Genomic DNA, 16935 nt, shown 5'->3' with positions numbered 1-16935 from the left:
CATGTGACAGATGAAAACTTGTTATTTTCAAAACTCCTCTTATGTGCAGAGAAAAAGCGCACCATTAGAAGAGTGGGGCCGCCACACAATCTGCATCACAAGCACAAAATCCTGCCAGCAGCACTAGCGGCAGATCCAGAAGGGACAGACTCAGACGTTAGAGGGTTAACAATGCACCTGTCTGGGCCTCACAGCCAACCGCAGGGTGCCTCGGCTCTAGTGGGGGGTGTCTGGAGAACACAGCCGAGGACACACACACACACAGAAAAAAAAACACCCACCCACCCAAACATAACCACACACACGCTCATACAGTATTGTCACTGACCACAAATCTGCTAACAACAATAGGGCAACGGCCCTTTTTTTGTTCTTTTCACTGAACGATTACAATAATAAAATTGAAATTAAAAAACAAGTAATCTGGATTTTCTGCTTGAGCCGTTAATAATGTCTAACAGCTGTCACATGCAATACGGCCATGCGCTGAGGTGGGCCTGGGGCTGCCTGATGAGAGGCAGCCTGATACTGGGAGAGGGAGGGAGGGAGAGGGGGGGGGGGGGACAGAAAGAGAGAGAAAAAAGAGCAAAACACAGAGAGAGATCCAAATCACAAACAAAACAGCAGTGGTTGACTTTGGGCGAATGTATCAGTCTATTCAATCTCGCAACAATACATTTTCAGTCCAGCTCCTTTCTTTTTGAAGTTTTGTGTGTGTGTGCGTTCGTCATGGGAAGTGAACAAAAGACTTCCATAGCCTCGTTGGATTCTTAATGCAACTTCTCACTTCCTCGCGTTGAGTGTAAAAATAGCCGGGAAGGTTTTGAAATCTAATGCCCCGAAATTCGATACAGGAAGGTATTACCCTGCCCGTCACTCTCACCCGTGGGTCTCCTTTGTGTTTGTCCTGTGTGCACGCCCCATGCTTGAGGCGAGGGCTCTGTGGCACCATGCCACACGGTGTAGTGTGGGTGGCGGTCTGTTTGAAGAGCCCGTCTCTGAGGCAGCATGGCCACTCTCTAGCCAAATTCCTCTTACAAAGCCAGACTCCTGCTTTTTTTCCAACTCAACCTAAGCCTGTATTTTCTGTGGACAGTTTTGCTGATGAGCAAAAAAACTTAAAAGGAAAGACACAGGAAAAAGGAAATTAAATCACTTATCTGACGTCAAATCTGTCACTTAAGTTACCTGAGTGTGATGAATTCTAGCTGCTGTTACTTATTTTTTGCCGATATTGGACACTTGGTATGATGATCCAGCAGTACCCAGAAATAAATATTGATGCATTAATCCATTTCTAACCTTGTAACCAAAGGTATTTTTTAAAAAAAAAAAAAAAAAAAAAGCAAGGGACTTACCCTTTCAAAGCAACTGACCGCCCTTGCAAGTCATTTCGGTTTCCAGTGGGAGTGTCAGGGGAAGGTGACAGATGGTGGCGGCACTGGGCAAGGTGCTATTTCAGCCAGGTGTACAATGCCAAGCTACGCCTTTACTATTCAGGGGGACTCCTGTGACATTGCGTCTGAACCGTGTCATCTCAGAACAATCCACAAACGAGCCCGACAACAGGCCAAGGTTCTTGCTGTGTTTTTGCAGAGCTGGAGCTTGAAGAGAGAGGGAGCGCGCAAGGCTCGAGTCAAATGGAACTTGGCCTAAGACCCATGGCCTGTCACTGTTCTTCCACCACAGTGGCTCCCGGGTACAAATAGCCTTTTAATGTCATATTTAGCATGGGTTATTCGGGATATGGGTTTTCTTTTCACTCAGGTAAGGCTCACCTTTTGAATGTCCAACCCAACAGCCAGGATAAATATTGGCATTGTATGTTTCTGCAAACCACAATATGTAACATTTGTATGTTGTTATGTAGCGGACATGCTGACACTTTGCGCTTCTTTATGTTTTAACAATGCTGTGGTTAATGTGTGGTTATGTTTAGGCACAAAACCAGTTGGTTATGGTTAGAGAAAGTTCATGTTTTGGTGCTAGGGCTAGGGTTGGGGTTAGGGTTAGGGTGCCACAATGAAATGCCACAGATGTCTCGCTAAAACACATCCAGTTTTGGTGGCTCAATCGATGTTGGAAAAGCAGCTAACTTTGCTAATATCAACCAGTGTGTTTCAAGAGTGCAAGGTTACAGTGTAGTTATGTTTAGGTATAAAATTAACAAACAAAAAAACAACAACAAATGGTTATGGTTAGGAAAAGATCATATTTTGGCTTAATATATTCTGTTTTGCAGCCATAGTCATGGCTAGAAATACTGCCTATGTCTCGCTAAAAGACATCCAGTTTTTGGTAACACAACTGCCACTGGAAATGCAGCCAATGTCTTGCCAAAAGGACAACTGGTACATTTTGACTTTGGTTAATGTGGGGTTATGTTGCAGCACAAAAACCACTTGGTTATAGTTGGGTACAGATCATGTTTTGGGTTAAAATACTAGGTTTTGCTGATGAAAACACAGCTGAAAATGCAGTGATCTGCAGCGGTCTGTAGCTTGGCAGCCGTCTCCTCTAGGTGTCATGCCATCCACCATCCCCTACACCTCCTGATAACCAGCTTGGCTCATATACATGTAATCAGAACTATGTCACTTTAGATATGTTGATATGATGCGTACAAAACATACGAAGGTAACAAATTTGTGGTTTGCAGAAATGTACAATGCCAACATTTTCTCCTGGCAACTGCGCTGGATATGCTCTCACCAAATCTCTCTAATTGTTTGATTTAGAGAGAAACAGCCTTTCATTGGTGCTGGGTGCTGTGCTGCTAAAAAATTACGCTAAAATATGCAACTCACTCCAGCCACTGCTCTTGTCTGGGGTTAACAAGGATGGGGGGGTAAGTAAAGTCAAAGGGAAACAGGGTATGAACTGTGAGTGCTCACAACACAAGAGCTACAAGGCCAAGAAGAAGAAGCCTCCCTTCCCACAAACACCCCACTCACTGAGGTTTATTCTTTTAAAGACCTTGGTTGTAACCAGCCCTTTGCTAACTCCACCAAACACCTGTGTTTGTCTTTGAAGCGTCTTCTCAACAACCACAGACCCTTGGGATATTCCAGCAATGAGACGTTCAATAAAAGTCTCAGTAAAGTTATTTATTCCCCTTTGGAAAAAAAAATGGGAGAAGGCAGACAGCATAGCTAACCTTTGAAGGGGGAAGCTGCTCGGATATCCAGCTAGGACATAAAAACCAAGGGAATGACAGGGACATCCTACCAGAAAACAATAAAGGGGGTGGAAGGGACTGTTTTTTATCTTTAACAGCAGCCGTAAAACACACACAAAGCTGGGGTCTGCAACAATGGCCCGGGGCAGGGGAGGGTGGCTAAAACAGAGGTGGCAGGAAGACCACCGCTTCCCAGACACAAGGGTCTTCCTGCTGGAAAGAAAGGAGACCGAGAAATGGAGGGGAGGAGAGAGAGGACAGCTTATGGAAAGGGAGACAGGGGAGATGTAAAGGAAGGGGAGGCCGGGCGAGCGAGATGACACAAATATGACCTTTGATTACATGGGGTGTTTAGAGCAGAGCTCAGCCATGGACAGCCTCTGAACCCCTGCTGCTTTCACACAGCCACACCTCAGCCAGAGCGCACTGATCAGAACAATATGGCTGAAAGATGAGCCCCCAGCCATAAATGCCAGCAGTAAAGACAGCTCCACTGTGTCTCCTGCTTTGACACTATCCAACATCTGAATCCAGGCCTCACAGCCAAGTGAAGACTGTCTCCAACTCTGCGCCGGAGCCAGCAGGAGATAAAATTACTATTTCAAAGTCCTTGTAAATGGACTGGCTGAATTAAACCGCATTAGATGAGTTTACAGGTCTGTGTCTCACTGTATCAGCAAACACACACAAAGAGAAGTTGCTCCAATGTCACATTCCCAGAACACAGTGCGAGTGCAAACTATAAATCGACCACCTGACATGCATTACAAATGACTGGCTTGTAGTAGGTGAAGATGGACAGAGGCAAATGCACGCTGACAGAATCTCCACCAGTGCTAAGTTAAAACGCTTCACTGGGCAAAAAGGTAGGCGAGTGTGTCTGTTGTTGCCTGATTGCAACCAAACTCACCAGTGTGTGCACGAGAAAGAAAGGAAATTTCCTCCCAAAAATATGTTGAAATTCTGTAACCCGGCAAGGAACAATGCCAAGGGAGGGTGTCGCAACTGCCATCACTCTTTTCAGCAGCGAGGGTGAAGGGAGCGCTCACAATAAATACCTCTGCAAAGTCAGAGGAGCCCTTTCAAGGAGCCACATCAGAAACCTGCCTCTGAATGCATTTTTACATCAACCCTGAAATATTCATGCTCTTTGTAAAGTATTCATGTGAACCAGTGTGCAAGTTAGTCCCCGGGGGGAAAGTGCAGAGAAAACTGAGGGGATCCAACACACTCAGCAAACAACATGCACAGTTGTGCTAATGTTGCTAGCATACGGGACACTTGAAGGGACACTAATGACCTGCCCTGTCAAGATGAACAGTCTGGGAGCAGTTTGGTCAGACAACCTACGAGCATTTGACTGCTCTTACAGCGCGGTTGGCCTTTATCCATTTGGGTGAACTGACTTAAAAAAGACAGATTTCATTGATGGCGTAATTAAAAATTATTGAAAATAAATAAATTACAATTAAATAAAAATAAAATTGTGTCACAGTGGTTATAAATTTACATTGTGGGCTGTTTTGATGAATTACCATCCTAAAAATACATGCCATGAATAATTGTGAATTATGCTTCATGTCTCATCCACCTATTTGCATTCTGACATGCTTGACATTTTCAAATATTATTAAGATAATAAATCAAAGATTGTACATCAGCGGAGCACAATAGCAAAATAATTCTAACAGCGCCCAGAGGGGAATTACATATAATGTGAACTCAAATTATTCTCTATGATAATTCAATAAAAAAAATACCTGAAATGTTAAAGAATTAAGTCATTTCTTCGCAGATCTTGAGGATATTAGATAGACTTCTCTCCAGTCACGCCCATGTGTTACTGACGAGGCTTGGGAGAACAATAAACCACCTGTGCTGCTCATTGAACAGTGATGACATTTGGAGGGTAGGTCTTCGTGTTGGGGCAGCACAGTAATACAAAAGAAACACCAAATCTGGTTTGGGGAGCACCTGTACCCTGTGGCCAGCATTACCCTTCATGCTCTCAACAAAACATCCATAAGAAAAAAAACATACGGACCCAGGCTGTGTGTGTGTGTGTGTGTGTGTGTGTGTGTGTGTGTGTGTGTGTGTAAGAGAGAGAGGGAGAGAGAGAACTGCCAAAAGCAAACATGAATGGTGAGAGATGAATGGTGAACAGCGCCCATGAATTCTGCTGAATGACTAATTATACCTCATGTTTAGCATGATTTTGCAAATGAATCCTGAATCTTTTTAAACACAATGAATTTGAAAAAATCTTTGATTAGCCTGCCACAATACAACCTATACAGCATAAGCATTTAATATTAAAGGGGGGAAAAAAACATAAATAAACAAATAAGATGTAAGGCAGAGCACAAAAACACTGTCAGAGGTGACTTTGATGCTGCGTTTATCCGCCCACAACAACCACCTACACTGAGCCCACTTATAATTTTAGCTGATATACGTTACATAAAATAACTTTAAAGGGCTAAATATTCCCTGCTTTCAAGTGACCCAAGATTCCTGGGCTGCTGCATCATAAATGTGTTTTTTTTAGCAGCCAAATTAACATATTTTCAAAGCAAAGTGTTTCAGAAGTGTAACTGTTTGATGCAATCAATATGCCACTGCTGAGACTTATTTAAATCTCTTTTGTTTTACATGGGTGGGGGAAAATAAAAGCAGTGTGTTGTGATCCAATCTGCAACAATGCCATGCGATACTTATATCTTCCTTTTTTTTATTTGTCTTTTTCTTGATGCAAAATTAAAAAACACTGCTATATATTTAATTAAATCCAATGCAACATCTACATAAGACCTCAGAAATGCTCATAAATCAAAACTGAGCATTACCAGCAGCAATGTTTTGTATTTCAGTGGGTTATTGTGCATGTGTCCAACCTTTGTGTTTTAAAAATATATATCAGCTGCTATTCTGTTCAGCAGTCTTTAAGCTGAGTTATAAATTCTGACTGTTCTGTCTGGACATTTGTCATGTTTGTAAAGGTACACATTTAGGTACACAAGATACCCAAGTCACTTGTTAAATCTGATGCATGCACTGTGAACACATTTGCACCCCGACACTTTGGAGCCCAATATAGAAGGAGGATATATTTTTTCAACTATTGCTCCTCTTCCTGCAACCTCCATACACTGTAGACCCGCTTCTTCCTTTGCTTGCTTATATAGCTCTGAGTATATGGCCTTGGGATTTTTTTTAGGTTGAGCTGTGGCACCGGTGTGACACTTATCAATTTAACGTGAAGTGACAAAATCTCATTTCAGATTCAGCCCCAGAGCCAGTGGGAAACCAGTGCCAGTGTGTTCTGTCCAACTTCCTACGTGCAAACTAAAACAGATCTTAAATGCCATTTTTAAATACCGTGGCATTTACCTAACTTATCAAATGGCTATTTGTTTAAACTAAGATGTCTTTATTACCTTTGAGATGTCTAAGCTATAAATGTTGATTCAGCTTAATCAAAATTCCTGATCGTAGGCCGAGTGTAAATCAAATTTCCACCTGATTTATTAGCTGATATTTGAACAGGGAAACTCTGTCAACAGCCACACCTGAGCAACCATTTATTTAAAAACACAAAGCCCCGTCTATTCTTCGCTTTCGTGCCAAAATAATCTGCTTTGTACTCCAGCACACATGCAGGCCATAGCCTATCACTCACGCTGATAAATGCACAGGCTTTACAGCGCAACATTATGAGAGGAGCATTTGGAACAACAGCCAGCTGTAATATAGATAAATGCTGATGGAAGCAGTGGCTACATCCTTGTATGACAGAATAAAAAGAAACATCCGTGCATGTTTGACTAACCTGAGTGGGGAGCCATTGGTATGTGCGAGGGGTAGTATTTCCCCGGCGTGAAGTGACCGCCATGCTGTACAGAGCCGTGGCCCGAGGGAGCGATCCGAGAGGCGGCTCGGTGCACCAGGGCGCCCCGCTCTGATAAGAGGTGCGCCGGAGCAGCGAAATCCCGTCCTTCCATTCCGAAGAATGTTGAGTAATCCGAAATCCGGATAGGGCAGGTCAGGAAAATCAAATGCAACCCATATAATAATCCTTTCCTTCAGATCTATGTGTTGCATTCAGTCGATCGCAGGCTTCCCCAGCCAAAAACACAGCCCCCGATCATCTTTTCTGTCAAAAGGAGAAAGCAATGTATCATTACCAAGGAAAATAATATAAGGAAAGCCCGGTTAGAAATCCCACGATGCAAAAAACACTGACAGTGCAGTAAAATATAAGAGAAGCAAATCATTAGTGCCGCTCCACTGGATTTTGTTGCAATACCTTTCTGTCATATCAAGGTTGCGTTTGCATGTAGCAGAAATCGCCCATTTCGAGTTAAAAGTGGTGGTGCAAAATAAGTCACAGCAGATAGACACGGCCAGCGAGGCGTCCAAAAGCCCACTGAGCCGGGCTCACATGCAGCTCTATTGATCAGCCTGGGATATGGGCCTAATATGCATCATATGGAGAAGAGCACTTCATGTTGCAGACACAAGCACAACGCGCAGATTTACACACTTCTATATATTCTCATATTATTATTTCATCCAAACAATTCCACTACCACGTCAGCAGTTGCCAGCTGTCACTCTCCCCCCCAAAACCATGCAATGCATATTAACATGCAACTTTTTATTATCATTATTCATAATTCAAATCCTGGTTCCTGCAACAATCCCAAAGCAGCTTGTGTTAGAGGAGGAAGTGTGCTGTCCTGCTGGGTGGGCTACATTGATGGAAGCCTACACAGCCTACATCTCAAGGTGAACAACGCTGCCTGCCTTCTCCTGCTCGTCCTATTGTCTCGGATTGATACAGGCTTTTTTTTTTCTCCCTGCCTCCATTCAGCTCCCATTACACCTCACACTATTTTCACATTTTGCGCTGCAGTGATCTCATGTAGGCTACAAACTGGCACAAATACACAAAATGTATTATATTTTGCATCATGTGTAAACTATAAAATAGCTTTTGTTTATCACAAAACTGGCATTTGGGGGGAAAAATGCATCATGCATCGATCACTTTGCGCAAGAAGGAGCCTGCTTGGAAAGTTTGGAAACAAATCATAAAGAAGCCTGATATTTAAAAATATAACTAAAATACTGCTCCATAAGAGAGATGCATCAGCTCCTGAAAGACATGGATTCTCTCTCTCTCTCTTTCAGTGTGCGTGTGTGTGTGTGTGTGTGTGTGTGTGTGTGTGTGTGTGTGTGTGTGTGTGTGTGTGTGTGTGTGCGTGTGTGCGTGTGTGTGTGTGTGCGCGCGCGCCCGTGTGTGTGTGCGCATGTGAATAACTGCACTCTCACTGTCTTCATCTGCCTTGACCTATTTCAGGTCAGGTAATCAAATGGAGTTGTAAATACATTATAGGCTAGATCCTCTGCCATGCCACAAGAATAGCATTATATAGTTGAGGGAGAAAAAAAAGAGGGGAAATAAAAAAAAAAAAGCCATTCACATAAAATTAAAAATAAAATGTAATTTCACTGTTTAAATATATATATTTTTTTTTTTATCTAACCAAAACGTGACAGCCCATTTTGTGCCTTAGTGGTGGCTGTATGTAATTAAAAACAAAAGCAGGCAAACAGAAGGCAGCTTCATTTTATAGGTCCAAATGAGTAAATAAATAAATAAATACATGGCTGAATTTTCTCAATACAGTATGTGTGCTTTCACATTATAGATCCACAATTTGGGGGCCCTATGGATTCTTGATGGGGTTGCAGAGGGTAAAATAAAAGCAGATTTTTTTTACCATAAATTACTTTAAAAAAATAAATTCAACAATTGTTATAATGGTAGCTATATTCTAATCATATATGCTGTTTCACTCTCAGCACTATTATCTCCCCATGCAGCCAGTTACAGCCGAGCCTCCAATTCAGTGCCACATCAACAACAATAAAAATCCCTCCATACGGAGATGCCTGGGACTAAAATCTCCTCCACTGACGCCTCTTGAGCTCATGTGTGTGCATGCATGTGCGTCCTTTAACGTGGAAACGCTTAAAAAAGCCTTGCTGTTGCATACATGATAGCTGAGTCTTCAGTTTGAGGACTGTGTAGAGATCCAAGGTGAATGGCCGCCCGTCAGCAGGACTGCCTTTGTCTCCATACTGAGAAAGTGCTTTGCAGTCAGCCATTACCTTCCCCCTCGCCATGCTGTTGCATTCAGCCCACTCTCTATGTCCACTAACAACATCGGGTTAAAATTATTCAGCATATACGAGGCTGGGGAGACATTGCAGATTTGTAAATGTTCCAAATGTGCATTCATGGGAATTTAAATCGCAGTAGCGCGCACACACACGGTCGTTTTGTGTCATTTCAGCCTCCAATGTGCGGATTCTCCCCGTCACCAAATACGCGCAATAATTTTTAAAACCCTTCAAATGATCGACGCCCTAACGCAATTCATTAAGCAGCTGTCAATTGCATTTACAGAACCCAATCGAAAGCAGAAACGCGGATGATAAATCACGTTACAGTGTGTAGGTCGCATCGCGCTGCGAGGCAGGCGGCCCTCCGTGACTGAGCTGGCCGGCAGGGAGTGCACCTCGGCCGGCCTGGGTGCAAACACGCCTCCCGTCCTCTCCATGCAAAGTAACCGCTTTGGATTTATTGCAACCGGACTAAAACCATAACCGACACCCCTCTGACAGCTCCACAAAAATATAGACCTACATTTTTTTCAACAGCAACTCCTCTTAAATCTTGCCATTTGCAAAAAAATACCCAGCGTGCCACGTTTCTAGTAGAATAATTAAAACAAAAGCACATGCAAACAAGTCGTCCATCGATAATTAAATATTTTATCTTGTTACAAAAATGCTCCTGACGCCAAAATATAATGCAACAATTAAAATTGCTATTAATAATAATATTAGAGATAATATTACTGACACTGATAATTAATATAATAACAACAATTTAAGGTAATTTATTTCTCTGTCAGCTCCCTGCATTAAATCATGGGTTTATTCCACATAGGATACACCTCACACATCCTGTTTTGTTATTTTGTAAATTATAGCACTGCACTGTGTATAATGAACAGCATGTCACATGTATAGCGTTTTGGATTAAAATACAGCCTGTGTCATCTCACAGCGAGGAAACAGGCCTTAAAATATTTTATTGAATTAAAAAAAAGTCAAGTATATAAAATGACTACTTACTGGTATGTTAAATCCTTGCATAACAATAAATTATAAAATCACACAACACAGGGAGGGAAGGAGCAAGGCCAAGTGCGACGCCCATTTAAATCAAAAATCTGAAATAAACCATGTGGCTAAAATGCAATCCTACAGTATGTCCATCTGAGGCTGTGCAGTAGCCTGCTGGTTCAGTCTATGGAAGCAGTGGGACTACGGCTTCCGGCCTGGCTGGATCGCGGCTCGGATCTCCGAGCAGCGGTTTCTCTCCCGGTGAAACTGCGTACCTCGCGTCTCGGGGCAGGGTAAACACGCCCTCTCATTGGTCGGATACCTGCATGTTAATTAGCTCGTGCCGCCCGCCCGGAGATACGGCAGGCGCTGATTGGCCGGCAGCGCAGGCCAATGGTGTGCTGACTGGCGATGCTAAACAGAGAGAGACGCGCCAGATTTAAAGCTCGGGATGGTCTCAGGCACTTACAATGGAGCTCAGTGCAGCCTGAGCACAAGTTAAAATGCACAGCAGATGATAAAAGGGTGACAGGCAGTGGCCATGAGAGTATAAATAACTAAAAAACACAAATAAAACATTTAAAGAATTTAATTTAATAGTGCAAACTTTCAATAAAACCCAAATTGAACTTCTATTTGTTGGATAATGCTCCAAAAATAATAAGATAAGATAGTGCTTTATTGATCCCAAACTGGGACATTCTTATGTTACAGCAGCAAGCTATCAAACAGTATGTGGACATTAGAATATAGAAATATAAAATATACACAAAAATGAGTAGTACAATATATCAAGATATACAAGAAATATACAGGAATAAAATAAAATAAAATAAAGAATATCAAATTGCAGGAGTAAAAAATATATAAAATAAATAAATAAATTACCCTGCTTGTATGACATATGCAAAGATCTTAAAAATGCAGATAAAAATATAATTAAAATAATATGAATAAAAATAAAAAGGGCATAATAATATACATAAATAAATAATGTAAAACAAAACAAAAATGAAACTGAGATTTTTTTATTTATTTATTTTTTTTTTTTTTGGGATGTGCATGTATTTGTGTGATCTTAATGTAACTTAAATAGCCTCAGTTTGGCACCTAAATCCAAAATAATAGTCTTTATTTATAAGGCACTTCTCAAAACAGAGTTACAAAGTGCTTTACATGTCAATAATGGGGAAAAAAGTGTATAAAAAAACCACTGATACCATCTTTTAAAAGTTGGTAAAACAAGTTTTACATGCCTTATATGTGACCTGGACATGTAAGCATGTCACAGATATCCCTAAAATATAAAAAAAAAAAGTGCTGAAAAATAATGATGAATGAGAAAATATGAAATCATTTTTCCCAGCAGTGTTTACAAAAACATCAGTTTGGGAGTTTCCTATAAATAGGACAGCTGACTAAATGATACTTTGCAACACAAGACTGAAGTGTCTCTGTCACAGATTGATATGTATTCGTCAGCTGTCACTGAAAGGACCCTATTGAAATAACATTTTACTCACAATGAACATCAAACACTCCCTGTCTATATATTTATTCCTCCTTCAGAGCCACTAAGAGGCTTTTTTGACAAGTGCCTTTAAAGCCAGTGTCTTGCACCCCTACATTGAATCATGCAGACAAGACAGTAATTCCAATATTTCCCTCATGTTATTACTATGGACTCTGGTTATTACATTATGCTAAATGTTTACAAATGAATTCCCCCCTCCACCCCCCCACCCCCGTATGCGAGCCTCTGATTGGCTGGCGCCGCTCCAGAGCATTGTCAGTCACAGAGTGTAAACAAGACTCTGATTGGCTGTTGGCCAGTCCGCATTGGGCTGTCTGAAAAAAAAAAAAAAAAAAAAAAAAAAAGGCAATAACTGGCCCTGCGGTTTCAAGGCGTCCCGGGTTAGATGATGAAAGGGGATAAGAAGAGGCGGTTTCAAGACGCCCCAAAGGCGGACCCCTATTGGCCCTGGAGCCATATGAGTCAAGCGTGAATCAAAGGGAATACTGCAGAGAGAGGGAAATTATATGTTGGATATTTAAAATAATCGAGGTTAGTTTTCGGATAAATGCGGACCAGCGGTGCCTAATCATTATGAAAAGTTATGAAAACAAGTGAAACGAGCCTCGAAACAATTCAGGTTATAGGCTGCACGTGAGGGTTGCGAGGAAAGAGGGAGAGACAGAGAGAGAGAGGAAAAAGAGCTCCGGTTGTGGATCGCCCTGCTCAAGTCCGCGTTAATGGAGACAATCTGCATGGAGTCTTTTCACCATTTTAAAGTGTGGCTGCATGAGGTTTGTCGTAGTGGGTTAGTGCGGAGAAATGTTTTTATTCAAAGAATTTATGTGAAATAAAATTTGACTGCGAGGTGATCGGTTGATAGCATTGCATGCTGTTTGTAACTGTGGTCTGCTGAAGTCGTAATTTCAGATTAGGGTGTAAAATGCTCAGATGGAGCCAGATAGAGAAATATGAAGGCGATCATAAATGTGCTGCAGCCAAAATATTTAACATTTTTATTCTATTACAGTGTTTCTGGAGATATTTCTCGAAGGCCCCCTTAGTGATTTCTGGGTGAATAAATATCTTCTACTATCTGATACAGGCTACAATACATTTTTTAATTGTATGCTTGCTCTGTAAGAACAATAAAGATGCTTTTATTCATTAACTTTTAATTTTGTGTTTTTCTACACACAACTATGCAATAAACTGGCATTTATTTAATTTATTTTTTTTAATTTTTTGCAAAAGAAAATCTGGGGTAAATGTTTTATTTTCAGATCACAGGAAAATAAAACACACAAGGAGGTATTAATACTGATGGCAAAAAAAGAAAAGATTTATGTTAAATTATTTCCGTGTGTGTTAGTCAGCCATAACCCACATGAGAATTTTTGTTTTTGTTTTGGGGTTTTTTGAGCATTTTATGGTCTGACAGAAACACAAAATATCCTCTGTTTATTCATTTTTATTTATTTATTTTTGGGGCTCCACGTTATTTTTTGTAGCTTAATATTTTACACCTTAGACCCACATCAATAAAAATAAATACCAAAAAAAATTCTAAAATTATCTTCACTTGCACACATTAATGTCAAGCTGAATTTCATGGATTTATTTTTATTTTATTAATTTATTTTTTATGCCACAGCTGACACCATTTCCCCGCGCACTGCCCTGCTGTGAGAGCCTGCACAAAAGGTCGGCTCCTCCGCTTGAATACTAACTCCTATTTTAGCAGAAGGTGCTGGAATTCCATCTCATCGTGCATCGTGGGCTCCTCTCGAGCGAGTGCATGCAATGTGAAAAATAGTCAAAGGTGCTTAGCTGCACGCGCGCGAGCACACACGCACGCACGCACGCGCACATACAACAGGCAGAGTGTTAATTAATGCGGAGTGAGTGATTTCTTAAGAAAAAAAGGGACCATTTTTTACGACGAGGATTGTCCTTGATCAATGAAGCGTTGATGATTGACAGTGTGTGCCTCCCACCCACGACTACACAGGCGCAGAATGGGCCCTTGGATATTAAGAATAGACGAGCTGATTGTCTATATGCTTTTATTTTCACACATAAAATACTCTATAAGCATCATGAGGAGCGGGTGACAGTGATGTAGGACTCATGGTGTGGAAATATTTGTTTTTACAGGGAAACAAAAACGCGAGTTTAAAGTTGTATGGGCGTCTTAAAAATAGCTCGTCTTCATTATTTATCTGCTTAAATGCTGAATATCTCACTGCTGTTTAAAAATGAATTAAATCATCCCAAACGAGTGAATGCATGAGTGGGATCAGTTTAGTTTGGTCAAGTTAGGTCATGAAACTAAAATCATTTGGAGTGAGCTGACAACGGATAGCCTTTTGACCTGTGTGTGTGTGTGTGTGTGTGTGTGTGTGTGTGTGTGTGTGTGTGTGTGTGTGTGTGTGTGTGTGTGTGTGTGTGTGTGTGTGTGCATGATCCAAATGGATATCAGTCAATATATTAATTAAGCTGAGATGGATCACGCATGGACAGCTTTATCTTTACGCGTAAATTAAAACATTTTTGCAACAGCTCGCATTTTAAAAAAATATACAGCCTACATAATATAAAAGAAATATGTTTATTATGGATGAATCGGCATAATCGAGGTGGAGATGGGCGTGTGTGTGTGTGTGTGTGTGTGTGTGTGTGTGTGTGTGTGCGCGCGCGCGCTACGTAAGACCTGCTTGAATTGTAGTGGCATATGGCATAACCAGAAGCCTACTGAAGGCTGGCTCTGCTACATGGATCTGTCTTCACTTCGAGGAGAGAAGCCCCGATCTTCACTACACTAATAAAAAGTGTTCATATTATTTTTTAGATAATTCTAGCCGAGATGAAACTCTCGCGAAAGGGCAGCTCAAACACGTTTCAGTTTAGCAACACGCCAAAGATAGTCTGCTTTAAAAGCAGGTCTCGTTAATTCGCATCATGTACTTCCTTTGACTGAAAACAAAAAAAAATCATTGGAGGCATGAGTGCCTTCAGAAGACGGTGGACACAGACAGTGCACTGAACGGCCTATAGTACAGTGGAGCACCAAATAAAAAAATAATTATGATGAATAAGTATATCTTTAATTAATAAAATAAAGGGATTTGTTGCTGAAGCATGCTGGGTATTTGTCCATACACATGTAAGATGCAACCATTTGCACATGCCTGCAACCCTGTGACACCCTCTGACACATTTGCCCTTCTCTACCTTTAAGTCCACCAGCCCAGGGAACCTGACATTATATTTTAACCCCCTCATTACCTCAGTGGGGATGACAGGAGGCCTGCAGGAGGACTGTTCTCCCTGCAGCCCTGCTGGCCCACAGTGGAAATGACAACATTTGCAAAGTTCATCACCAGTTGGCGGCTGCTGGTGCAACTCAACGTTCATAGCAATGGACAAAAAGATTTAAGAAGTGAAAGCTAATTATTGCAACTAATGAATTGTACTGATTCACTAGTGCTCACAGATTTAAATGTGCCAATTTGTATATGTGTACATCAGCGTTTCTTTGACATGGCATACAACCACCCATCCCCCTGCACTTAATATATAATATAATATAACATAATATAATATTATATAATATAATGTAATATAATAAACAGCTTTTGTTATATTGATCATTGCCTCAGACTGTCTCACACATGAAGTCATTCTGTTTCTTGACCAAGTCTTGTGATCGTGGATGTGTAACACAGCTGATGGAGGCTTAACAACACACAAGAGCAACATTGTGTGTCCATTATTGAACTCATCAGCCATGTTGTTACCCAACATCTGCAGTGAGGGGTGCTGGGGGGCTGTGGGGGCTGTTGCATGATGCTCCCATGGTCATGTGATCAAGATGGCTGTTGTCACTAAAAAGCTCTTGTTTGAGAGAAGAAAAGGGGGTTTGTGGTGTGATTGATTTCTCCCCCAGCTGCAGGTTTGGTGGAGCATTGCCTAAGCATCACATGGCTGAGCTCGCCAGCGATCATGTAGATAAGTTCAGGGTCCCAGACACAGGCCTGGTATCTCCCAGGCGCAGGTCTTCTTCCTCTTTTCATTCACAGAGCTCCCCCTGCATTCGTTTTACACAACTCACGCTTTATCCTCTTCCTCTCACGACGCCCTAAATGCTTGTTAGGGCTGACTTATTAGGATTTTCTGATTTCTCTTGCCAGTTTGATAAAGGAATAACACCACAGGGAAATCTTTTGGCAGTGAAATGATATGTATTTTTCCTGCTGTAGTGATACAAGATAACAGGCGTAGGGACATGTCCACCTCAATATTTAAAGCTTGTGCATTTGTTTGCCCCAATGAAAACACGAAAGTAGCAGAGGACTTTTATTTTTGATGCAATTAAAGACATTTCCAGCATAAATTAATGCACAAAAATTCTCCAGAATGCAAGAAATGAAGTGTTTGATGCTCAAAAAGTCCTGGCAGAGGACCTCCAAACCCCCAGTTTCATATTTGTTCCCCCCCAATGTTTAAATAAAAGCTACGCCCTTGTACAAGCGTGTGTGTCATACTAGCAGAGACTCCTTCAAGATGACTGGTAACAGACTGCTACAATCCTCTGCATGCAGATGAGACGATGGAGACGAGTTTATCATGCAATGTCACAATAAGGAAGAATGAAGACTGAACAGTGTGTAATTCCCTTAAATGGATATGATCTCTTTTTGGCTACAAAATTATTTTATCTGATATGAAGATAATGGCACCGGATAATTATAGCAAAGCACAATAAATGTCCATATAACCGCTGGGATGACATAAAGGCATGACCTGTAAATCAGCGACAAAACTTGGTTCACACTTGAACAAACTTTAACTTTACCAGCATACTTTTGTATTGTGACCACCCCAAGAAATCTAACAGTGACTAATGTGAACCTCAGAGTAAGAAAACTTGACAGCCCGACATGTTTGAGGCCAGAAAATGAACCCGGCAGAGTCTAACAGTGACGGCGTCCTCCAATCATCCACCTCTCTGTAAACTGAATCAAGAAGGTGCTGAGATCGG

At 41.4% G+C, this 16935-nt stretch overlaps 1 protein-coding gene across 8 annotated transcripts in view; it reads right to left on the bottom strand.

The window, feature by feature from the left end:
* Positions 1-16935, bottom strand: part of LOC125879490 (BAH and coiled-coil domain-containing protein 1) — a 100054-nt gene that overhangs the window by 66294 nt on the left and 16825 nt on the right. For 7 of the 8 annotated variants that reach the window (XM_049561406.1, XM_049561413.1, XM_049561412.1 and 4 more), the window contains exons 1-2: positions 10388-10606; positions 7008-7331 (exon numbers count right to left, since the gene is read on the bottom strand). In XM_049561406.1, the coding sequence (XP_049417363.1) occupies positions 7008-7179 (172 nt within the window). In that variant the 5' untranslated portion in view covers positions 7180-7331; positions 10388-10606. Of the gene's footprint in view, positions 1-7007; positions 7332-10387; positions 10607-16935 lie in introns of those variants that run through there. The other variant, XM_049561407.1, reaches the window with a different exon arrangement.

Source organism: Epinephelus fuscoguttatus, linkage group LG19 (genome assembly GCF_011397635.1).
Source record: "Epinephelus fuscoguttatus linkage group LG19, E.fuscoguttatus.final_Chr_v1".
Classification (NCBI taxonomy): domain Eukaryota; kingdom Metazoa; phylum Chordata; class Actinopteri; order Perciformes; family Serranidae; genus Epinephelus; species Epinephelus fuscoguttatus.
The sequence above is the reverse complement of the archived record's forward strand: the minus strand, read 5'-3'. Positions and strand labels throughout refer to the sequence as shown.